Below are 26539 nucleotides of genomic sequence, written 5' to 3'. Positions count from 1 at the left end.
AACAGTGATCTGTGATTGCTGAACGGACATTCTGCAGTAATAGACACCCATTCCCCCCTTTTAAGTCTTTTAAACCAAGGGTTTACTGTAGAACAAATTACAATATTGCATTGTGCCAGCAAACCTCTTTCTGTTACTGATATTTGATCTAATAAAAATACTTCTTATGAAGGGTAAATAATGCCTTACTTGGTAGTAAAGAAGTATGTTCATTATTAACTGTCTAACAGTGTGCCCAATTACAAAACTACTCCTCTAAGAAACGTGATTTAGAAAATACACAGAGTTAAATTTCAGTTTCCTCTTATCTTGTTTATGTGCAGAAAAGTGTAGGAACAAATTGTCTTTTACAACCACAACCTGGAGAGTACCCATTTATAGAGCAAGACAGAGGCAGAAGCAATCTGCTTGAAGTGCCTTGCTCAAGAACACAACAGCAGCCTCCCACCTGCGACTGGATCTCATGACATGGTGATCCAGAGCCTGACCTATGACTCCACACTGCTGCTTTATTTATTCATTTGTTGCAGAAATCTCCTTTTCATATACAGTACAAATAACGACATGCATGACAACAAGATATAAAAAGAAGTTGTTGGTATGTGTAGGGAGAGGTGGTCTGTGAAATCACACAATATTTCGTTACCCTGAGCCCTTCAGTGATTTACTAGCAGAATCATTTCCCTACAATGCGTTCTCCTCAATTAATGATTTGCTTAAATTCACATTTCTCAATACATTTTGAAGAAAGATGGAGTCTTCCTCCTAAAGACCTGTCATTCTGATTGTCTGAAGCAAAAGCCGCTGGAAAATCTCTGTTCCATAATCAAATCTTTCATAATTAAGAAATCTTTTCCATCAAGATGCCTGAAATAATGTATCCCATTGACACCGCTAAGAAATATCACTCATTTCCTGAGAAACTGCTGACATGCAACATTAAACAACCATACTTCCTATAGTTAGTGCTTTATCATGTGTTATTAACTGTAAGCAATATATGAATTACACTTAAAATCTCTAAAAAATAATTAACTTGCTGTCTTATGAATATTTAAGAAATAGCATAAAACAATAAGATGAGCCTATGAAACAAAGGCAAAAACTGAGAAGAAACCTCTTGTATTCAGATTAAATTACACTCGCAAATCTGCATGCCAAATAACAACCTGGTCACGATCTGAACTAGGTTTTATGTACTCTGTGTAATAGCTTTTACAGCCTACATAAATGTAGCAACATTCAAAGCCCTGTAAGACTACTGCTTGAAATGACAACAAATGCAGCTTGGGATCAACCCTTTGGGTTGAAAGGTATAAATGCAATGTTTCATAGTAAAAGTCAAAGTAAACATTATCGTATGTTTTAGGTTTAAAACCATTGACTAGGGGTTGCGTTAAAACTACTGTTAGGTTAGGGGCAGGGTTATGGTTATTAATTTCAATAAATGTAAGTTTCATTAGATTTTCACTTTCCAGCAGAAGATAAAGTATTACCAGACATCAATTAGTCATTACTTAATTCGCTTATATTTTATTTTCATGGAAAAAAAGAAAAATGCATAAAATGCAGCAAACAAAACAAAAACCATCTTTTCAGATTTGTATGTAACAAAGCTTGATGTTCACACATATCAAGAAGCTAGCCCTTACCCTATCGCTACCCTGACAGCAAGAAAAGTAGGCTTAGATGATATCTGAGAAATATCTTTGAGATGCAACAGCTTTTAAGATTTTTTTTTCCAAGACTATATCTTCTTTTCATCAATGCTAGGGACTATTATAATTGGACACAGTGTTCTGGGAATTAATTAAGCTATTACACAGGCAAAGAGGCCCACTTACAGAGAGCCGTTTGCAGCACCATCTCCACAAACTAGCAATCAGGAAAGATGAAGGGTCTCAGGAGAAGGTTCCATTTATCGGGGTGGCTTTTATTACTTAAGTCTGACAGCTCAGTCCATCAGCAATTCATTTAAAATGCTTAACCCTCCGCACCTCCAAAACAATCAGCCCCTGTGTCCTGTGATAGACTACTGGTGCAACTATTGGTGTAGGAACAGGGGAGAGGAAGAAAATAGTGCAAGCTTCAAGCAGTACATGGACAAACTCAATACATCTCTCAAAATGATCAAATTCCTCAGCTTTGAAGTATAGTGCCCTTGAAAGTGGCAATGTTTAGTACAAAAGTATGTACAGTTTATATTTACACATCCAAATAGTGCAGTCGGTAAAAAGAAACTAGGTCATAATAGACTATATTATGATAACTAAATTCACTGCCATAATTTTACACGTCTATTGTGCATGTTACTTTTACTCTATTATTCATTATACCTCCGCTGAGATGTTACCTAGTGAATCTAAATATGACCCATTCACTAAATGAAATAAAGCACTCCATATTGGAACTGCGGTTGTGAGAATTTAAAATGTGGGTACCTCCCAGCATGACTGCAATTTCAGTACCCATTACTGTTGAAAATAATGTGTGTCCTAGTATACATTTCAGTAAGAGACGTGTTTGTCATGAACTTTCATCAGTGTGATGCTTTTCTTCAATTAGTGAACACTGAATTACACCAGTATATTTAGCTGGCGATGCTGTGGGCTCCCCACAATCATTTGACTACAGGTAAAGTAGGTGATGACAACACTGAACACAGCATGGTATCGTTTGCACACATTAAGTTCTGATGAAGGTGATTCAAGGTTGAAGGTAATTGGCTTGTAAAAGACTGCTTGTAAACATCTACACCCCTTGTACAATCTGTTGCAAGTAAGATAACTGTTGGCTAATTAGTAAGTAAATCGTTGCTCCACTATTATTATTGTCATGCCTAACAGGGGTTACTCACACTTGAAGGCATAACACAGCAACATTTCACCAGTGTTACTTAAATCAAATTTGCCCCTATGAAACTTTGAAATAGATAGGATTCTTGTTCTAAAAAAAAACCTAAAACCTTGTTTAAGAAATTGGACTGAACAGCTGTCTCTCTGCAGTGCCACCTCAATTGCTAACATATATTAGTCGCATATAGGCTGGCTGTGCTTTCATCTTACTTTTGGCAAGAGCTCAATGACTGTTAGAGGGCTGTGCTGTATTTTTTGGAATTCGAGAAAAGTCTAGAGGGTTCTAGGCTTTTTCAAATCTCACCAAGTGGACTAACAGAAAGGCTATCATTACTGTCTTCCACAAACTGTAGTGAAACTGTTTTCACTATGTAAGCTCTAACCAAAAACCCATATCTCAAGGTCCTTCATATCTTATGTTATTGAGCACTTACAAATCTATTCATTTAAAACTGCTCTAAAATGAATATAGTTTGGCTAGCATTAAATATATTTTCCTTCAGTATGTCTACGGAACAGGAAAAACATAAAAATGATTTAAACGTTCGAGCCACCAGGGAATATGCTTCCCTTAATTCTTATTATCCAGTTTCCTGAAATAGCCTAAACAGCTGTAAGCCGATGGTGGTATACAGCTTAATCTCCTCTTCTGTTAATTTTAAAAACTACCTCCTAGTCTGCTGGTTATTCAGGAAGATTGTGCAAAGTGCAGTGCAAGTTAGCAGACCTTGCTCTTGGTACCTAGAATGTTTTATTGATTAGGTAGCTATTAAAACTATTTATTCACAAGTGTACAATTCTGTCAGGGTCTGATTTGCTTTCTTCTTCAGTTTATTTTTAGTGAACATCATCTTAAGCTTCTTGCTAAGGTCTTCGTCAATAGCCTACAACAGCAGCACTACCAAACAACATTATTTAAGTACTTCAGCCTGGGTCTATCAATGATCAAATTCTTAAAAACAATGAATCCTCAGGTTTTCAACTTAGCTTTTTTTAAACTACAATCATTTGCTGTGTTTTGATAGCTATAGGCTCAAGTTTAATGGAGGAAAACATAAGATACATATAAATCACATTTGCAAGAACAAATATGGAACACACAGATTTTAAGACTTAACGGAGCGTGACTCAATGGGACAAAAAATGAAAATGGCATAATGAATCATTTCAAAATGAGTTACAACATTATTGTGACAACTGATGTGCTGTGCTTGACAATTTTATAAGTTGAAAATTGGGGTTACTTTGAGGTGCTAAATGTGTTTCCTGTAGTGTTACCTTTCTTTGGTGAATTTGACAGCTAGTATCTTTATTAACAGAAGTAATGTGCAAAAGGAAAAGGATCACAAATCTAATACCCTTACAGCTCTCTACTTTCCTACAACCAAAACTTAATCTCGTAATAACACGAAATGCAAAGCACATTCCTCCTGAACAGGTAACCAGTAGTGATGTACTCTTTGCTTAAAGCACCTATTTACATAATCAGTGTCATACCAAATGGAATTCACTCAGTATGTTTCAAGACATGTGGTAAGATGGCAAAAGATGAAGGTCTTGTGTTCAGACTACTTTAATAAACGTTTCCTATATCACAGTCCTATCAATCTCTAATAAAACAAACCACCACACAGACCATTCCTGATTTAACAGACATTTGTATTTTAGATCAGAATTTGGCACAGAACGTGGACTACAAACAGCTTTTGAGGTTTTGTTTTTTAAGCTGATAATCATATTACACAAAGTTCTATCTTCTCTCCTTGAATCCCAGAGGAATTAGTCCAGTCTCTCTCAAGCAACATGCATTCAAGAACTGAGAATTTCATAATAGGATCAATTATTTTTTTTATAACTTTAATGGCCATATACAATTTCTTGTATTAGGCATTTGTGTGTATGTGTGTCTGATGGAGAGCAAGTTGGGGTATGCAAAAAGGACAGACAGGGAGAGAAGCTTGGGGTCAGAGCGCAGCCATTTATACTGCACCCCTGGAGCAGTTATGGTTAAGGGCCTTGCTCAGGGGGCCAACAGAGTAGGATTCCTCTGCCGGCCACAGGATATGAACCGGCAACCTCCAAGCCACAGGTGCAGATCCATAGCCACAGAGCCACTGCATCGCAAATAACATTTACAAACAAATGGTTTGTTATTGGTTATTAGTAGTTAAATGATCTAAGGATTTTGTCCAGAAATTTCTTGAAAGAAGCCAGGATATCAGCTTCAACGACATGGCTGAGTGACTTGTTCCACGCTGCCACAACCCTTTTGCAGAAAGAACTGCCTCCATTTGTGACCTCTGGTTCATATGCACCTACTGTACATGATGCAATCACCCAGGATAAAGATACATAAGGGACACTGCAGCACCAAGAAAGCAGCAAGAATAAACATAAACCTGACATCTTTAACACCCCAATAAAAGTGCTATAATAAATAAAAGCCAATAAACAGAAGTGTGAAAGTCAGACTTTACAGGACTTGCTCTTCATGAAATGGGCGTCTAACATGGATTACTTATACTGTGGTAGACATGCCTGAAATTAAAACAAGTGAAAGCTGGTTGAAGGATAAAGACACCAGCGTATCTCGTTAACAATTTCATGGTAATATAACTTTAAAAAAATGCCTGAAAGAAAATTAAAGTCAACAGCCTGACAAATTTAACGACCTCCACTTCAGGCTCTTGCAGTAGTGCAAATCATATGAGTGACCTGATTTTTTTTTTCTGCTGGTGTGAGAAACCAAATTTTCTCCTCTGTTGTAGCATACAAAATAGCATACAAAATCTCCACCATGTTTCCAGAAAACACTGTTATAGTGAGCTGCCTTTTAATCCACAGTGGTATGGAAAAAATTAATAGTGGCAGCCAGCCAATCAAAGTCTCCAGTCACAGCGAAGTAATCAATGGGCTGAGTCAAAGCCCAGGCAGAATACATGATTCTGAATATGCCTGCACTTCGTGTTGGTTTGAAGGTGTTTGAAGGAATTGGACACAAAGAGCAGTGGCCACACACTACCAGCAAGACACCAGAAAGTACACCGCAGGTCAAAGAGCATTTCAGATATGGTAATTTCACATTTGAAACCAGCATATGTTAATATCAGCTCAAACGAGAGGAATGTGTAATTTTGTATTGAAATGCAAATTACCTACAGGTTAATTTTAATAACGTGTGGCATCAGCCTTGGACATTCAAGACTGTAACAACAGTTGTTCACAAGCAACACAGACTGCAAATATATTCTCTTGCAAAACAATCATTTTCCTTGGACTGTTGAACAATAAAAGGGCTATGTCACTTGTAAACTCAATAAAACTGAGGAGCAGATGGACAAAAGTCAAGCATGAACTAAAACCTTTGAAGATTTTGTTTGAGTAAATGTAAAAGAACTGTAGACTGTCAAGTAATATGGATCATGTCAAATGCAGCAATATGGAGCATAGTGGGAATGGTGAAAGGAATAGCAAGTTTAAGGATGAAATGGGAAATTAAAAAAAATATATCTTACACATACAGATGCAGATGGACTAGAAAAGCCCAATCGCAGCAGAAACGCAACACAGGAAGCTGCGATGAAACAACTGACAAAGTTAACATTTCAACATATGTACTAAGAGAACAGGCTGAAATGAGCTGAAATATGTTAAATACCTGCTGTGACACTTTAGCTAATGAAGCACTGAGTTTAAATGCGTAGCAGTCAGCTAATTTATGGTAGCATACTACACTACAATACTGCTACTAATCTTACATGTAATAGAAGTAAAACTTATTGCTCTACAAGCTCTCTTCTGTTTTATCACCCTCTTTGTGCTACATTACCAATTTTGCAGTCAATGGGTATTATCCATTGTTATTAGGTTATTGTTAGTTGTTAGATTACTATTTTATTAGGGATCTCTGCACGGTGGAGGCAGGATCCCTAAAAACTCCATCCATTTGTTTCCAGGATATTACTGTTTGGTGGCTTATGTAAAAGTGTGCTATTTTTGCTATTCACAGCATGAACAACAGTTGGGTCTTCGTGTGTTGGCCAGGACCCTTTCTACTCTTTGAACGAATCTAGCTGCTTCAGCTCCAGGAACACAACATATTGTTGTCAACCCAGGGTGCTGGAATCACACACCGCCAGAATGACCTGGGGGTTAGTGGCACCTGTCCATTGCTCCAAAAACTGGTTTGAAGAAACAGGTCCACGCCAAAGAAATTTCTCTCCGAGACTCGCAAACTTAAACTTGCTTTTAAAATGGGACATTTGTGCATTTGTCACAAAGAAACTTTAAACACAGCTGGTTATCCACAACAAACTAAGTACGGACATGTCAGCACCTGCTACTGCAGTCCCCCAGAAAATGTTAGAGGCAAGAACCTGGTTCTAAGTTGGATAATAGTTTCTACAATACAGGTACAGTACGAGTGAGAAACACAATGTCTTCATTTGGATCATCTGATACTTGTTCCTAATTTATCCTTCACGTGATTGTAGGAGGGCTATGCCAACACAAAATACCCTTTCTTTTGTCATTCCATGATTCATTCATTGTTGCTGCAATTAAGGACCATCTCATTTATACTGCAATTAACGTCAGTATTAGACGATGGTGTGTTTTCCTTCTATACATTTATAGAGTGCAACTTTTTAAGATGTGCTTTCCAAATAATTTCTTAAACTGACTCAATTTCAATTGCTGCAGTGACCAACAGCTTTAATACGTCTTATTTTTATATCTGAAGAGCCTCGCTTGCCCAAAACATTTTTATGATTTCTTTAAGGTACACCCAGGAAGAGAAAATCATCAAGGGGTGTACTGCAAAGACAAACTGCTTCTGAAATATTTCATTCATTGCAAATTCCACTGTAGCGGTTAATAGCAAGTCATCATTTGTGAGAGGTTTGCAATTCTCAGCACAGGTGCAATCCCTTAGTACATCTAGCTTTAGCATGGTTTAAGGAGAAATGTGAAGGGGAACAATAACCACATTAAACAGTTGAGTTACAATGCATGGCTACAGCTGGATAAGGAGACGCCCTAACCTGGAAAAAATTTTAGATTTTAAATAGGTACAATTTAAAACAGGTGTGAGCCTGGCCAGTTCCTGGCTGGGAGACCTCCTGTGAAAAAAAATAAGTTTGCTGCTGGAAGAGATGTTAGTTGGACCAGTAGGGGGCGCTCACCCTGCAGCCTGTGTGGGTTCGGGGGCACTATACTGTAAAAAGGAGCTGTCCATCAGATAAGATGTAAAACCGAGGTCCTGCCTCTCTGTGGTCATTGAAAATCCCAGAGTGTTTCTCAAAAATAGCAGGGGTATAACCCCGGCATCCTGGCTGAATTTCCCAATGGCCCTTACCAATTATGGCTTCCTGATAATCTCCAGCTATGAATTGGTTTCATCACTCTGTTCTCCTCCCCACTGATAGCTGGTGTGTGTAGAGTGCACTGGTGCACTATGGCTGGCATTGCATCTTCCAGGTGGGGCTACACATTGGAGGTTGTGGAGGGGAGTCCCCATTACCTGTAAAAAGCTTTGAGTGAAGTGTATATATATAATATACACTATGTAAGTGTAAGAAATTCTTTAATTATCATTAAGAGGTCTATAAAAAAAAGTCATTTTTGAATATCTACTGCTCTTAATGGAGGCCCTAATACTGCTGCATTGAGGAGTTAAGACTGCAAAATGAAATTTCTCTACCATGAAGACAGATTACTCAGAATCTATGTTACAATTCAAACAAAGACAAAGTAAGGAACTAAATATTTTCCTTACCTTTTGTTTTTATATGCAGCTGGAGAAGAGCCCTCACAATAAAATGGAAAAGCAGATGAAAGGAATAACACCTCTTTACTGAAATAATTTCCCCTCAAGATATTGTTTTCTAGAAGCACAAATGATATGGGTACCATTCATCAGCACCTTGGAGAACAATACAAACTGTTTAACCTATCTAATGAACACTTGATCTGATCTGTCCAGTCTGCTACATATGACTGGGATACAGCATTTCAAGTGGCTTCTGGTCAGCTAATGGGAACAGGGTCTAACTCTTGGGGGAAGGAGGGAAGGCAATTTAAAAAACGACCAGTGAATTCTAACCTACATACGGAAGCTTATTAGCACAACGGAGAAAAAAAATTAACTATACGAGATAGTATATTGTTTATACGAGAAAAGGATCTTGTTTATACGAGAAAATTTTTCCCTTTAAACACAACAGCTAATTTGTGAACAATGTTGCCTACTATATTAATTCTGTATATGGCATTGTAGTGCGTATGCAATGATATTGTCCTGTGCAAAGTAGCATTGACTTTAACAACAGCAGAATATCATCACACTCCTCTTTTTTGACAAAAAAATCTAAAGGAGCACATGTTCTGTGTTTTGTTTATATGAAGTACAACACCATGTCAGTAAGCATTCCCAGGTTAAACGTGTTTTTGTTGCCGTTTCTGTGAAACAGTAGAAATTACACAGCTTTGCAATCATATGTTGTTCTTGATTTTTTTTGTCTCCCTGGCGCAAGTAAGCTACCATACCTACATATATTTATAGGCAGAGTAAATCAGAGCACCCAGAGGTAACCCACAAGGATATTCGGAAGAAAAGCAATCCTCCACAGAGAAGGCAAGAAACCAATCTCAGGAGGACCTGAGAGGTGTGAGGCCGCAGACTCAACAGCCATGCTATTGTGCCACCTGAACACCTGACAAACACACAGACCCCTTATCCATCAAGTACAGGCAGGAAACTATCCCTCCTAGACCCTGAGGTGTGCCTTTTGGAACTGCTCTGCCCTTGTGCTGTGCAAAATCATTTCCTTCTTATTCTTCAAACCCAAGACTTACAAAACCTAAGAAAGGAAATGTCACTTAAAAAAAGAAAAGCTTGCAGTTGTCTTTTGGGGAATTGGAAGACAACCCGACACTCCTACTTGTATTATTAACAATGACTGCAGGCAGCTCAGGTCTCTACCGAGGCTTCAACCCCTTTAAAAAGCTGAAGATAAGGTTTTCCAGATCATAAGAGATCACTTTATTAGCCATATACAATTTCTTGTATTAGGAATTTGTCTTTTTTGCATTCCCCAGCTTGCTCTCCATGAGACACAGATAGGGAGAATGAAGCCTGGGGTCAGAGCGCAGGGTCAGCCATTGTACAGCACCCCTGGAGCAGCTGGGGTTAAAGGCCTAGTTCAGGACCCCCTGCCAGTCATGGGATTTGAACCTGCGACCTTAGGCGCAGATCCTTAGCCGCAGAGCTCCTCCGCTCTTTCAATTGGATGCCCCTTGTTACATACTGTATGCCAATGACAAGTCCATGTCTTGCAGTGGGGCTTGCAAAGATGAAAACTACTCAGGATAAATTATGTTGCTATTTACCTACAGAAATATGCCTGGAAAAAATAACATTTTGTGTACAATTTTGTATGCTTTAGTAAAAAATGCAAAACCTTTAAAAAGCAATGTAATTTGCCAGCTGTGATTCACAATAAATTCCTGTTAATATTCTGTAACCTCCCCATGTCTTATACTGTATGATTGCAGCACTGATAATGTTTCACTTTCAACGAAGCCATCAATTACACAGTGGGGTGGTTGCTAGTAAACTAGTTATTTTCATTCTGGAGAATCTAGATTAGAGCCTGTGGTAAGAGATTAATGATGCAGCACTGCTGCAAATGGCTGCTGGAGGTTACACAAATGAAGACACCACTAGATTGGCTTTTTCTTATAATTAAGCAATGTTGCACAATGGAGTTAAAATGCCATTGAAAAGGATTAAAATATTAATGGTACAGTTTGCCGTAATTAGAGCTCATCTATCTTGTCACACAGATCTCTTTCTCCTTGAATATTCAGCTATATTGGCATTCAAGCTTACTCTGTGGAACAAAATTTGGGGCCTTCAGAAGCTCTCTTTGTGGGTTTTGCAGTGTTTATGACATGAAACTCAAGAAAGATTTATACATATCCTCACATGTGCATAATCATGGCATTTTCTTCCTTCCATTAAGGTCAACTTCTCTAAGGTTCTGCCTTAGAGAAGCTGAAGTGTGTGTCTGGCATCAGTAAATCTGATCTGCGCTGCGCCAATGCACTAAACACACGCCGACAATTCACACAGACCTTGGCTCAAGCACCACAGAAATCTCTTCTCTTTCAGTCCATCACCAATTAACATCCTCTTCTGATCAAAAGGCTGATGACAAGGTAACCTTTCAGCACAAGTTCTAAGTAACCCACAGCTCCTGCACCCTCAAGTCGCGGCTGCACCAGTCTCGACGCTCTCTCCAGGAGACACATGCAGTCTTAAAATGCTGGGTTTTAACTCGTTACTCTGAACCTAAGGAAAAGTAGAATAGAGGCATCACTTCCTCTACTCATCCTGCCAATGCATGTTAGTGGATCTAACAACTGACACCACACAACCTGTATTATTCCTCTATGCAATATAGATCTGAGGGGTCAGACTGGAGGAGTGATGAGGGATCTGGATTTACTCAATAAAACTCAACAATTTCTCCAGTCTCCCCAAAATGAACCAAAAATGCTGGGAGTAGTCCTGCAATAGACGCGCATCCTATCTAGGGGAGAATCATGCACTCTCAATTCACTTAATAGATCATACATAATAGAAACCGGGATAAAAGTCATCCAGACTCAATTACTGACTTGACCACAGAGGAAAACAGAACGCAAACAGAATGCTTCCTACTTTTCCAGGCCTTGTGGAAGGAAGGGTATAGTTCAAACATGAAAATGTCCCAACATCACGTGAATCAAAAATCTAATTAGTCTCTTTTCGTGCATTATATTTGAGTGATTTGTTCCACATATACTGTTGACATTTTCTGATGAAGGATAACTGTTTAGCATGCATATGGTGTGGCAGAAGAATCAAAATAATATCGTCTCCACACCCAGCTGCCAAGGGTCAACATGTTTCTGACCTGATTTTCTCACAAGACCCAGCACTTATCAGCTTTGTGGTCTGAGACTCTGTATTTCCTTTAGCTGTCTAATTAAGCCACAGCCAGCGGGCACACAGTCAGAATGCAGGATGCCTCCACTTCTTTGCCTTTTTCCATTGTGCGCCTTAATTCCAAAATGCTTCATTATAAAATGAGACTACAAAAAATAAAATCCAATCAAGTCAGGCGCTGAGCTTCAGACGATAAGAAAGAAATTTAAAAATAAATAAACAAGGGTTTTCCCCACTCAGCTACAGTACGTAAATGGAAGGTGACACTTCATACTCAAGCTTGACAGTGCCATGGAGTGCATAGTGAGAATATGAAAACTATCCCACCAACGAAGACAACAGCTGAAAACATTGTGGTTCAGGACATCAGAAAGTTTCTCTCATATGTATACCTGGCCATAAAGACATTTTTGAAATAGTATCTGTCTTCTTATTTACCAACACTATCCAATGATGGCGTATGTGGACCAAAGGAACAAAAAAACAATACAATTAAGCCCAAAAGTGACACGATAAAGTACAAACTTTCTTTGTTTTCTTTTTTTTTACTTAATTCTATCTGTTGCACAGGAGGGCTTTCTCTTGTTAACCAAAGAAAAGTAAAAAGAACTAAAGGGTCAAAGGCATGGAACTCAAACCAAGAACAAACATTTCAAACTGCTTTTCAACTCTTTTCAGCTTTTGGGTGCCTTATAGTGCTTTTTTCAAAAAGAAAAAGGTTCAGGGCTATAGCCTGAAAGCAATCCATGCTCTTTTAATCCAACCCTTTTCAAGATTACAAAGTCCGAGACAAAAATAATTGTTTATGAGATTTTTGTGGTGCTGCATTCAACATATTTACTCAGAACAAAATATTATCTTTTATGCAACAAGGCCATCCCATTCACCGTCTTGAATATTCCCTAGAAAAATACACTCTTAATGAGTCTCGGACAAACATTTTCTTTCCTCCTTTGCCTTTCACAAGGGAACAAGGTTCCCATCAGGATTGTGGTTCCAACTTCTCAGTGAGAACATTCCATAAATGACAGTGACCTTCTGATGGATTGCTTGACCCCAGCAGGTTTAAATGTCCTAGTTTGATCTGCAAGACCAGACCACCAGGGTTTCGTTATGAAATGGACATGGTGAGGTTTTCAAAACACTTCTTCAGTTTGTCAAGAAACTGTATTATATTTCATATCAAATATCAATATCCATGACAATTGTTCTTTTTATTATATTCAAACTGCATTCTTTAACATGCATGAGCCTTTTTATTGCAAATTGGATCAAGATTTGAGGTTACGTTTTGCTCTGAACAATACTGTTGTATGTACAGAAACAGACAAGCACCCAGTGTTCCAATGAGCAAAAAGCAAATCTAAACCCAAGTCACCTTCTGTTGCACCTGGGACCGCTGATGCAGTGTGCCAAGTTGACCCACTTTGGATGTATTCCTAAATTTTTTAAATTGTTAATAATTGCCTGCTATTTCTGCGATTACCAAAATATGTTAGAAGATTTCTCCTGGCTATATAATTTCTCCACATTAAAAAATTCTTCCATTTATGGTAATCATGCAGCTGAATACCAGATTAACTCTGAGAGAATGGAGGCTAGCAGACATACATAGTGCATTTAAAAACACACTTGTTAGATGCAGCACAGATTCCTTCAATTTTTGTCACTTTTTCCTATCCCCCATATTTCAACACTTTATCATAAAAGGGTTCATTAGGATTAGTAAGTATGGCATTGCAGCTGGAATATCTTTACCTATAAAACTGTTTCAAACTGCTAACTACCATTAAAACCTGAGGAGCATTAAAGGTCAATAATTCAATACAACTGAATGCAGAAATGTAAAAGTACCTTCAACTTTATGCTGATGTACCAAATGTGCTCAAATTCATTTTAAAACATTAAAATGTTCTTTGAATTATGTGCCAGCGTTTACAGTCTATGTACAATGAATTACTGAATTATTCATTTGATCGTACTACAAGGGAAAAAAAATCCATACACATGCAAGCTAAATGTGTTGTGGTTCCATGCTTTGAAATCATTTGCAACAGCTCTCCTCTGCAATTAAAACCTATATACACTGCATTGCTGTGGCACTGGCTTACAGGAGAGGAATTAGGTACCTGCATGTCATCCAGGCCAGAGGTTAAGGTTTGACTTTAATGATGGTGAGACTAGTGCAAACTGACAGCAGGTTAGTTTTGGCTTTGTGATTCTGCTCCCACAGCAAACTTGACAAGACTCCCCACAGATCTCAGAAAACAGTCCTTTCTGTTATGAGTTTAATGGTACAGTTGTGGCATCTGATAGCATATGTGTTACTTATGCAGCTAAGCTTGGCATCAGAAAAACGAGCTGACAAACCAGGTGGTCTTAGAATGCAGCCTCTGCTGCACTATCCTGAGAAAAGGACAACGATGATCTATAACGCCAACCTTCAGTTCCCATAGTATATCGAAACTTGAGCTGGGTTAGGGACGTCAGACTACAATTCTGTAATATTGGGCTGCAGTGGTCAGGATTCAGGACTCACAACTCAAAAGCCGTGGGTTCAAATCCCAGATGAAACATTGCTTTCTTTTCCTTGAGCAAGGTACTTCACCCAGAAAACTGCTCCACACAAATACCCAGTTGTATAAATGGGTGCAAACGTAAGTCGCTTTGGATAAAAGCATCCTCCAAGTAAATATGTTATTTGTACTATTCCAGTATTTTTTAAAACCGTCTCAGAAAGGGCCAGCTCTGTCATCCACCCACTGAGCAAAATCTCAGCTAGCTAAAGACACTTAGGGCCAGAAAAAAAAAACATACAAATGCTACCATCATAGCCCGAATATGACTAAAAAGTTAAACAACCTAGAAGTAAATAAGAGTTGTTTTGTTACTTTATAAATAAAGCAAACTGTGCAAATATTTAACCCTCCCCAGGTACTTTAACTGTGGCTCCATCTGGAAAACATAACTCACTACGCATTTGCATTGTTTCATTAGTTCTGCGACTGTATATTTATCTAATTCAAATTCATAGAGATTTCAGTGTTGCCAATTAAATCCCTGCAGCGATTCAGCTGTTTCCATCTGATGGAGCAAATGAAAGATTCATCTTACAACCATTCACTACCCTGTTCTCATGTAAATTAGAGCCTAGACACACACAAGAACAGGCATGGCCCTCACCAACAGGCAGCCCCCGCCTAAAGCAGCACTTGAGCAGGTCTCATGGACAGGCTGCACTCAGATGGTCCCAGCAATACTAAGCCAACAGATTTCAAATTATGAAACACATCATTTCAAGGGTTTAAGCAAAACCTTTTTCGGGATTACTGTACAGCCAATGCCAAAATGCTGCAGACACGTCTTTATCAGTTACAATTGCAGAACCTGGCTCTCCATACAATTTGTTTTGTTAGAGAAAAAAAGAAAACCAACAAATGCATTATGCTTACCATTCTGGGGAGGCTCCTTGGTCTCTGCCACTTTTCTTAGGGCTGTAACAATTGTATCTCCGGGAATTCGAGGGCTTTCCACATATTTAGGCTTCCTGATTGGACCTGCAGTGAGAAAGAATTCTTTCTGGATTAAGTTTTTCCAGATGGGATTTGAGATGAGGAATTTGAATCTCCTCGTGGGATTGCACAGGGTTCAGCAAGCAATAAACACAGTTCTGAGGCTGATAACTTTTTTTTTTAAAGAGATGAACGCAGGCACACTTTCGGAATGTAAACTGTAGCAGGAAACCAGAGCAATTAGCTTCTTCAGAACTTTTTTTTCTCAGAGAGACGCAGTCCACTGTTCACAGAACGGCTTGCTGGAGACTCGCTCTAAACTAATGTGTATCTTTAGCAGTCCTTGTTTCTCTGAATATCTTCTCCTGGCCAGGCATCAGTTTACTACTCCGATATCTCTGCCTGGGAGACAGGGATTATAAACAGAAAGCCAATGGAATTAACACTCTTCAGTGCTTCAGCCTCACAGTCGTCTATCAGTGGGTATTTTATCCAACTAGTGACGCACACTTTGAATGTGGATATTTCTCCTTAGCAACTGTATCTGTGCACAGAGGGCTGCTGTGTGCAACTCTTTCCCCTTCTGGTGCCTTCACAATCATCCTAAGGTCACAATCCTCCACTCTACAGTGAAAGGAATGCCTCCGATGCCATTTTCTCAACTAACAGACTATCAATGGGCATTTCCATTTCTAGCATAAGCCTCAATACTTCAATGTTTCTTAAGTACTCGAAAATATTTTTTTATCAACTCCAACACTTCTTAAAAAAGCAACCGTCATGAACTTTTACTGTATTGATGAGTTAATCTATACTTTACTATAATTTTGGTATCAGTTGTGTTTAACTACAGTTTATTTTGACACGTGTGAAAAACTGATTACTATGCTAAATGAAAAATGAGGTAGCGGAAGCATTTACTCTGGAATTATATAATACTAAAATATGGAAATCTCTTTTAGATAAGAACAGCTGATCCTTAATTTTAAAATTCATTAATTTTAATACTGTTCAATATTTATTTTAATTACTCAACACCAACAGCAAATATGCTTTTGCATCATGCATACTCCCTCCTGTAAGAAACATTTGTGGAAATAAAATCTCATTATAAATAGGTATCGTGATGCTTTTTTCTCAGTCATTTTACAATGGATAATTACATAAGGACTAACAGAAAATGTATCACAATTACAGGTCTTACAGCCCATCAGATCATAGCATTTTCCCATATAGTAATTGATTCGATCACAGAATCAAGCTGAATTTGGAACTACAAAGGCAACAGTTAGGCATCCCATCTGTGCTAATGAAGAAATGATATTGTAGCCCTCCATGTTAAGAAACACTAGTAAACGGAGCTTAAAGCAGCTGCTTGATCTCTGCTGCCACCTATGGATAACTCCCCTGTAGAGCAAAGTTCAGTTCATGAACTGGAGCCTGTTGTGTTCATTCCAGTACTAGGAGAGTACCAGTACTAGTTAAGAACAAACTACTATTTTTTGTTCAGCAACCGAGTAATACATCGGAATGTCATACAATATCTGCCTTAGAGTAGTTTGTTTTTAAATGAAACAATGCTAAGATGCTAAAAGTGATAAGTCAAATGATAAATGCTAATCAAGTAGTTCACAAAGTTAAGCATAGGTACAATAACTGCAGCATATAAAACAAAGAGAAAATACGCCAAATATACAAACTGCAGGGACGACAGATTCATGCATGCACCCTTAAATAACGGAAAGCATGTTGTTATGAACTAACGTACAGCGTTTGCTTTTAAACTCACCGGGCCTGAGTTCAAGATAAATTCCTGTGCAAATGAAGTAGATTGAGAAATAAACCTGTGAGGCTACCACATGTCTCCTGAAAACACTTCTGTATCAGGTTTTCTTGTGATCCTCTATTAATCCGTAAAGGAGAACTGCAACACTATTTTTATATTTCGGGGTTAGAAAGTATAAGCACCGATGAGAGCAGTGCAAACCACAAAAAAGTAAGATGTACACAGTAACTTGTAAAGCCGTCAATTTACATCACAAAATAGACAAAATTTTCAAGCATGCACAGCGCCATGTTCTGCCATTCAGAAGGAGGCAACAAAACTTCAGGTGAAGAGGTGCAGCCCTATTTCATTGTAAAGAAGCAGGCTTGTGAATACATTTTTTAAAATCGAATAGCAATATTGCTCTCGATTTACAGATGGTAAATGTTAATTCTGCATGCATATCACACTGGAAAAATGTGACTAGTGAACATAAGAACCACACTACGTTGATATTCGTGGGAACTTGAATGCGAGTTTGCGACAACATGGCAGTACTATTACAAAATTCAAGATTTTGTGCTTAATTCGAAATTTGTCAAATTTGTCTTTAGGGTCAATTAATTTATTTTGTTACCAAGACTTAATAACCAGTCTGAGAAGTTGGGACTGCAGCTCCCCTGTAAATGCTGATATATCATACAATCAGATCAGTTCCATTAAGGCCCAAGTCACACAGAGTTCGTTCAAAATGGCTTCAAAGCATCTTGAGGCACAATATAGGCGTTGCAATGAGATGATGTGTGGATTTTAACCTTAACAGCGTTCCAAAATGTGATTTACTTAATGCAGAGCTGCAGAAAGTTGACTGTACAGAAGGAAGAAACTATGCAAACCCTGCTTATTTAACTAGTAGTTTGTAACAGAACTGCTACCTGTATAATGGAACAATCAGAATATGATGTGTTATGAGCAATGAAGAAATATCACTGCATAATATGATGAAGCTGGTTTATGCCAGTTTTTTTGTGTTCAAGGCCACATTTTGCATATTCTTTGATCACAAAACTACAGTATAAAAATACTGACTGCACAAGTAAGTTTTTTTGAAGACACGGCATTGTTTTTTTTAAATAGAAGCTATTGAAAACACATCACATCAGAATCATTTTAATGTTCACATGTTTTGCAAGTTTTAACAACCATGATAAGTAATGTACAGTGGAGTTTCCAAATACAATTCAGGAACAGCACGTGTGACACTTTTTCTCCAGTTTTGCACTGCTATACTAAAATTTTATTAATGGAACTTTGGCCACATCTTACAATGACATTTTTGCACTAGGTAAGCTATTGCCTTTCTTTTCCCCAATTACCTTAAAGATAAATCACACATGCTCAATGAAGTGATCACAATGAATTAAAATGCATCAGCTACAAAGAAGTCCCATAGGATATAAAAAAATCATTATCTCAAATTCCTCTCTTCTGAGAGCAATTGGGAACCCATCCACATGACAATACAAATTAGAGCAATACTCGTTGGGCTAGAACCTATTAAATTAAAAAACAAAGCCATCACCAAAACCATTATTTTAACAGAAACAGATAATTTCAATTAGTTTCATTGGTGCTAGTAATAACAAGGTCCCAGGCATTGCTACAACACTAGCCTGCATGATCTGCATTTGAGTGCTCATGACCCCTTTTCTGAAAAGGACAAAACAATTGGCATAAGTGGTTATCAGGACAGGATTTTCTTTGACATCTGCAATATCACAATTCACACAGTGATATCAAATTTGAATGAAAACAGGGGTAAACACGGTGACTGAACACATCAATACCCGCGCAAGTAGACGTCCTGTAAAAAACATCTAAAAAACTGAATTCTTTATCCTAGGATCTGAGCTAGTGACAGGGATTTTTACAGCTGGAAGAGTACACAGGCCAGAGGATCAGAAGTGAGTCCAATTGAGCTGTGCCTCAGAATCTCAATCAGGATATAGCAACACTATGTGTAACAAGAGCCCAGCAGCAAGAGCACAATGGATCAAGACTACAGAAACTCAAGCGACCCTTGAAGGCCTAAAGTATTTGAATGATTTTGTGCAGCGGACGTTAGGACAATATTGTGTCAGCAAATGCTAACAAGTGAACAAGTCTCATTTAACCAAACAGCACAGGTTTCTCACGGTCAATCAATGAATAAAAAAAGACTGAAAACCCCAAGGCTTTAATTTTCTATCTATTCAATATAAATTTGAGAAAAAGTAAAATAAATAGATTTAGAGTTTCCTGTAGCACCCCATTTTTTTAATCTGCATATTACAAAAATGTAAATAGTGCATCAAGCAAAAAAAAAACTGTATGAAGAAATACACAAAACATACTACTTAGTAAAAAGCTAACATCTCACAACAGGAGTGCACAGTGTGATTCTGCAGAGTAACTAAATATTTTTTCAAAAAAAGCATATTAATACACATACTAAAAAGAATTTCATATATCTGAATTAAAAATAATTAAATACTCTAAAATTAATATTTTGAATGAACTTAAGCTTATGTACTTAACATATACAATTTTTAAAAAAAGACGTGTCCTTAAAAGACACCTTTTGGTGTAAAGCAACCAAGAACAGGGAACTGTTTGGTAAAAGCTTCAAAGCATTAAGAAGGCAGAGAAACTTCCTCAGAATCCTTTAAGCTCAAAATCTTTAGCCTACTTCTAACACATTTCTCTCCACATACACCGTACTCCTTATAAAACAAAGCCCTGCTTTCTGTTATTGGGACATGATTTTATAATTCAGCTTTGTAACATGAAGGGGTATGCGCTAAAAGTAAAGTCTTTGTGGAATGGTTTATCCTGCCCAGACAGCAGATATGGCTGAAGACGGAAACAAAACCGATTACTGCCAGCTCAATTCTTCTTTGATGTCTAATTAACCCTTCGGGACCTTGGGCTCCCAGAGAATATTGGGAAAGATAGCAGAAAAACAGACTTGTTGTTCCTCTGGCAAGCTGCCAGGAAATGGGGTTCATATTTTTACAGAACTATGTGAATGCTTTTTTTTTTCTTTTTTTAGATATGTACAGATATATTAAGCAAAATGTATTCTACTATATGCTACGTGGAATATACATTAAAAACAAACCTGGCCATGATGATTGTACCTTTTACATTACACTACAATTAAACTTCTAATTAATTCACTTAACAAGGAGATGACATGCATATGACATGGCTTTTTGTATAGGGGACGCCTTTCAACACCAAGGTGTTTTAAAATCAACTGACCAAAGCAAAAGAAGAAGAAAAAAAAATGACACATGCACTTACTTCTATTGCATTTTTTAAATCCTCAGCTAATGCTTTCTTTTCTTTCCACCTTTTAAAAGCAAAACGCTATAGGTATTTTACTGATTCTTTATTTTAATATTTATACATCAACCTCTATCAATGGAAACTATACTTCCACATTGCATTGCAATGCATTTATCTTGTGTTTGTTTTGGAATGATCTAGAACAACATGATTGATAGAGCCTCCTCCTCACTTCATAAGAAAATGTATTGCTCGTATAACATAAGAAAAAGTAATATCTGCACAATGGTGAATGGATTTGTGGTTTAGTTCATGAAATTGGCTTAAGAATAGTTTGCTCATTATTATGTGAAAAAACATGATGACTTTCCATTATGCCCAGTGGTATTAGAAGGTCATCTTTCTTTTAATGAATACTATTTTTGCAACAGCTCAAAACTCCTTGAAGCTTTAAATTAATATAAGAAAACACACATAAAATTCCCAAAAGGATTTAGTCCTGTTTTTTTAATTAAGACATGAACATAACTTTATCAAAACGGAGAGCACAAGCAATCATAAAAACATCACTTATCATCCTTAATGCGACTGCCCTGACAGTACAGCTTGATCATCACTGCAGCACAAAATCCTGGCATCACTGAACAACCCATCATTTGTTTTCAAAATATTCCCTGGATCTGACAACTAAACCTGCTACGATGTCTGGGAAAATGATTGTGTCTTTGACTTTGTCTGGATATGAAATGCCAGCTGCTTTGAAGTGAAACAGACACCATGAAATGATTTAGCAGACACCCTAGACAGTTAAAATGATCAAAAATGAACATCACTGTATTAATATTTATACAGTATAATTCATGGAACTGAGGACCGTTTATTTCCCCAGAACCAACAGATTAGGATTTTGTTAGACACAGAAATGTTCTGTATTTTTTTTAATAACAATAGAAAAGTAAAACAATATCAAGATAAATAACAGCACAACAGCCTTCTTGTTTTAACATACCTAGTAATACAGAAGTGAATAGTACTATACGTCCGTATCAAGTATTCAATATTTTTTATTGTTTTAGTCTTAAAATTAACTCGATGTGACTAAATTGAACAAGATAAATCCTTCAGTTTCTCCTGTATGTGACAGGTACAGATCCTCCGATGGCACTCTTAACACACCTCTTTTGGGTGTGCCCCAAACTGCAAAAGTTCAAAGGCAATATTCAGATTAACAAAGGCCGAAACAATCAGCACTGAATATTCATAAAGCATGAAAATGTGTCAGTGCACCATGTTTCAAGAACTGGATCAATGAGATGAGCTCCGCAGTTGCAATGTAGAGGACTTGTTTCTACAGGACAGGCACACTACAGCAATTCAATTAAAATCTGGGGGCCCTTTTTCAAATGTTTTGAAAAAGACAGAGCTTTGGATTTATCCCTGACTGACTGGAAGACTCAGTCACTGTATCTAATCAGAATAGCTATAAAGGCAAGTACTATACATACACTGTGGTGTAAACAAGACAGCAACTCACTCAGTACATGTAATCTAATTTAACAAGGAAACATAATTTGCTATTGATGTGGTTCTGCCTAGTCACGTTCCTGAACGTCCTGTTGCATATGTTCCAATGCTCTAATCTTACAGTGCTTCAGGACCAGGAAAAGAGATCCAAATAAATGTATTACAGAGCGGCAGAAATGTGCTCCATGTGCCATCCACTCCTCTTGCTAATATAAGAATTATGTGCTCATGTGCTGCACCATCACTCCAAATCTTTTTTTTTTAACTTTGTGTGAACTGAATCCTTCCCTTAGACGGTTTCAATAACCCGTTATGTGATAAGACCCATAGTTAAATTAAATCCTTATTCTATCATAACAACCTTTTTGCACATCCGTTCCTATAAATAGCTGAGATTCCTGGGACTTTATGAAAGGTTCCATTTATGAGATATGGCATTTTGAGGCTCATTTTTAATGTATTAGTAATTTACAGACCAAAAAACAACAAAACTAGCGAACCCAATCTTTAACCAAAATAATTTCATGCACCAAATTCTTTCTGAAGGCATTATATTTCCACCTTTATATGCATCTTAACCTCTGAGGAGAATTCACAGCTACCACAGGTTTCCAGCAAAGGCCTGCTGAAAAAAGGTGATGGATGTATTCATTGTTCATATTGTTCCCATTCCTGGCAGCAGGTGAAAATCAGTATTATGACAGTATTCGAGGAGACAGAGGTACTTTATCTCCCAGGAATCATATACAGTATGAATAACTGAGGGGGGGAAATGAGCAAAAAGGTTTGTTGTTTTACCCAGAAAACAAACTTTCTACCTGAGGTGTTACAGCTGAGGAATGTATTTTATTAAAACATTTCTCCTAAAATAACTAAAAATAGGCATAGTTAAGCAAGCTAGGATAATCAAGAACTGTGTGGCTTCTGTTATAAAAGAAACAGCAACTCTAAAACAGCAGGAAAGGATTTAGTAAGCATGTCAATAAATTTACAGGCAAAAATTATCACGGCATGCGATGGCTACAGTGAGATCATTTGCTAAAGGCTTATATATATGCAGAGTGAAATACTACAATGGAAAAGGGCAAATACACATGAAAAATAGACTGATTTTTTTTATTTTTGCCTAAAGTGCGCCATGAACATAAGTACTGAAGCTGATGGCAAATTTGATGATTCACATGGCTTGAAAACTTCTGAAACAATTTCATTTTGAAAAGAGCCCAATAAATCAATGCTTGCACCACATAAAAACCAGCCGCCTAGGAAGTTCATGCATGTTTTTAGTTTAACAGCTGTATTTCCTCTGAGTATAACAAATAGGCTTGTTTGTTGCCCACTGCAGATATTGGCTTGGCATTTAGGCCAAAGAATGTTGCAGGTTTTCAGATCTCAGCAGTAACAATCAGGGCAGTGCAAAAAAGAATGTATTACTATCCTACTATAGCTTTGAGGAAAGGAGGAACATGGAAACATGTAATGATAGGTCAGCATTCATCTGTACAACCCTTAAAATTCCATGCTGCACTGTCTGGGAGAAGGAAAAACCCAACCAGAACATCATCTCATTACCAGAGGAGGGCGCTGTCAAGTTACTTAAGGATTCACGTGGTGCTTCAGAGAAGCCATGTGGCATCAATTCATTGCTCATTCCACCCAGTACCAATTCCGTCGTCATCCCAGAAATCTTTTTTAGTATAAGTATCCCTGTCATTCTTTTTCTTCATTTTGAATTCTTTTTCACTGATGAAAGTGTAACATGGCAAAACTATTTATAACAAAGAAACACTGAACACTCTAAAGCAACTTCCTGTGTCCCACCCTCAGGCCAGTCCACTTCCCAAAATATTTAACAGAACAACATTCCATCAACTTGAGAGAAAACTACTGAATGCAACAAGTAAAATACATAGAAAATCTGTTATATTCCCGTCTTTGCCTTTTCAGTGGGATCAGCATTTGAGTGTCTTCCCTCTACTCTGACTTTAGAAACTGTGGTTCCAGATTTCTTTTTGTGGAGCTGGATGCCAGCCATTCGTTCCCGCCACAACATTTTTCAGAATAAAATTATGTTGTTTTTGTTAAGCACAGAGCTATACTTATTACGTCCACATAATTCTCCCACTAATGATATTCTCTTTCAACAGCAGACAAGCATTTGAAACCAAACCCATTCACTCTCTCCGGCTGTGGGTTTCTTTTTGAAATGATAAGCAATTTCCTTTTCTTATCTACATTAAGCTCCACTAAAAGCCCACACTCCCTTTTTATCCCAACACCTCTTTCAGCCCAGACAATCCTTACCCCACACTCCCATTTCACATCTTTTGATTACCAGTAGTCCACCTTTCACCCTCTTACTGGAACACCTACCTCAAACAACTACTGCAGATCCCTGTCTGCACAAATGCTTCCTCCTCCACAGAATTATTCACTCTCACTTTAGTGTTCAGATCTACTCCATCGTAGTTAAGTCTAATGGTTTAAAGGCCTCTAATTGTAATGCAAATTACAATTCAGAGAGATATGGGAAAGTGTGTATGTGTTTGCTAGGTGTGAGCCTGCAGTCTTGCTCAACCAGCATTTATTGTCTATTCTATGATGTCTTCGCTTGTATAAATTAGTCTGATTTTTACAGGGTGTTATAGATAAATTCATTATCAGTAGATAACATCCAAGGTGATCAACACTGCTGGACTCATTGCAATTGAAGACACAAACACTCAGATTTGTTTTGGGCTTCTTTATATTGATAGAAAAAGTGGGGAAAAAAGGTGCCTTCCTTCGGACGAGATATAAAACTGAGGCCCTAACTCTCTCTGCTCATTAAAAATCTCAGAGCATTTCTTGAAAAGAGTAGGGATGTCACCCCAGCAACCTGGTCAAGTTTCCCATTGGCCTTTATCAATCATGGCCTCCTCATAATCCCCATCTATGTATTTGGCTTCGTCACTCTGTCCTCCATCATCCAGGTGGATCCTGCACATTGGTGGTGATGGAGGGAAGTCCCCCTTGCCTGTAAAGAGCTTTGAGTGGAGTGTCCAGAAAAGCACTATATAAATGTAAGGAATTCTTATTATTTGGTGGTTTTAAATAAAAATGTTTTTCCCCCCCAAACACCAGAGAAAAATATTTATTTGGGGAGAAAAATATTACATGTAGGTCTATTCTAATTAAAAGAATCTGGATATTACATGAACAATATACAACGGCTATCCAAAGTATTCACCAACCCTGGAGTTCTTCACATTTTATTGTCGTACAATATAATGTAATTGGGGTTTTTGCCATTGATCATTGCAATAATAATCTCAAAGTGAAAACAAAGAACAGATCTGTCTCATTATGTTTTCAAATTGTAACACAAAAAACATGAAAAAGAGGGGGATGAATACTTTTCATAGCCACTGTATAAGCAGTGCTGTAAGAGGTCACTGAAAAGGATCCAATATTAAAATGTATGCACTAAAAACTTTGTTTCTAATTTATAAGAATAGGACACTTCTTACTAAGTGTTTTTTAAACATAATGAAGGAAAAATAAAACTTTTATTTTATTTATTAAAGGTTATCTTATAACTTTAATTTAATTAAGTTCATTTCAAGACCAATGGCGGGGTCTCATTCACAAGCCTGGAGCAAGTTTTAGGGTTATACTTACTAGTAAGGTCATTGTTAAGTCTAAAGTTATGAGAGTAACGTTTAATAATTTGTTTGGCTGACTCTTTTATCCTAAGTGACTTCCATTTATACTCTGTTATATATAGTAGCTGGCCATTTTACTGAAGCAATATCAATAAAGTACTGTACCTTACTCAAGGGCAGAACAAGGTGCCCTAGCTGGGATTTGAAAACTCAGCCTTCCAGTTGAATCCTACTCACCAGTGCTCACTGCTGCCTTAGTCAGTCAAGTATTAAATAAATGATTACATAGGTAGTTAAAGTGAATTAAGTGCAAATGAGGGATGATGATACAAGATTAGGGTTCGGATAAAGGTAAAGGTTAGCACTAATGTTAAGGCTTAAGAAAGGGGTAGGATTTGAGTTCAGGAAAAGACTATGGAGCTTCAGAATGAAGTGTCTATTGATAATTAGTATGAAGAGATCCCTGAGGTTACTGCTCGCTTAATTAGTATAAAGAGGCACAGGACTACTGCAGATGGGTCAAAACTACCATATTTATATTTTGCCCCCCCTCCACCCAGCAAAACATTTATGGCAAAGGTGAGATCAAAAAAACATTCGAAGTTACACAAGTCAGAGACAGAGTCAAAATGTGTGAATGTGCCAGCAGCCATATCACCCTGCAACTCACAACTGACAGCCCACTGAAGCTCAGGTGTGAGTCTAGTCAGTACCTGGATGGGAGACCTCCTAGAAAAAACTAAGGTTGCTGCTGAAAGCGGTGTTAGTGGGGCCAGCAGGGGGCGCTCACCCTGCGGTCTATGTGGGTCCTAATGCCCCAGTATAGTGACGGGGACACTATACTGTAAAAAGGTGCCATCCTTCGGAGGAGACGTAGGTCCCGACTCCCTGTGGTCATTAAAAATCCCAGGGCGTTT

The 26539-nt window shown here is 37.7% G+C and overlaps 1 protein-coding gene across 6 annotated transcripts in view; it reads right to left on the bottom strand.

Moving 5' to 3' along the window:
* Positions 1–26539, bottom strand: part of tanc1a (tetratricopeptide repeat, ankyrin repeat and coiled-coil containing 1a) — a 142037-nt gene that overhangs the window by 60908 nt on the left and 54590 nt on the right. For all 6 annotated transcript variants that reach the window (XM_015358716.2, XM_069196322.1, XM_069196323.1 and 3 more), the window contains exon 5: positions 15300–15404. In XM_015358716.2, coding sequence (XP_015214202.2) covers positions 15300–15404 — 105 coding nt within the window. The remainder of the gene's footprint in view (positions 1–15299; positions 15405–26539) is intronic.

This window comes from Lepisosteus oculatus, chromosome 12 (assembly GCF_040954835.1).
Source record: "Lepisosteus oculatus isolate fLepOcu1 chromosome 12, fLepOcu1.hap2, whole genome shotgun sequence".
NCBI lineage: Eukaryota > Metazoa > Chordata > Actinopteri > Semionotiformes > Lepisosteidae > Lepisosteus > Lepisosteus oculatus.
This window is presented reverse-complemented; position numbering and strand designations above follow the sequence as displayed.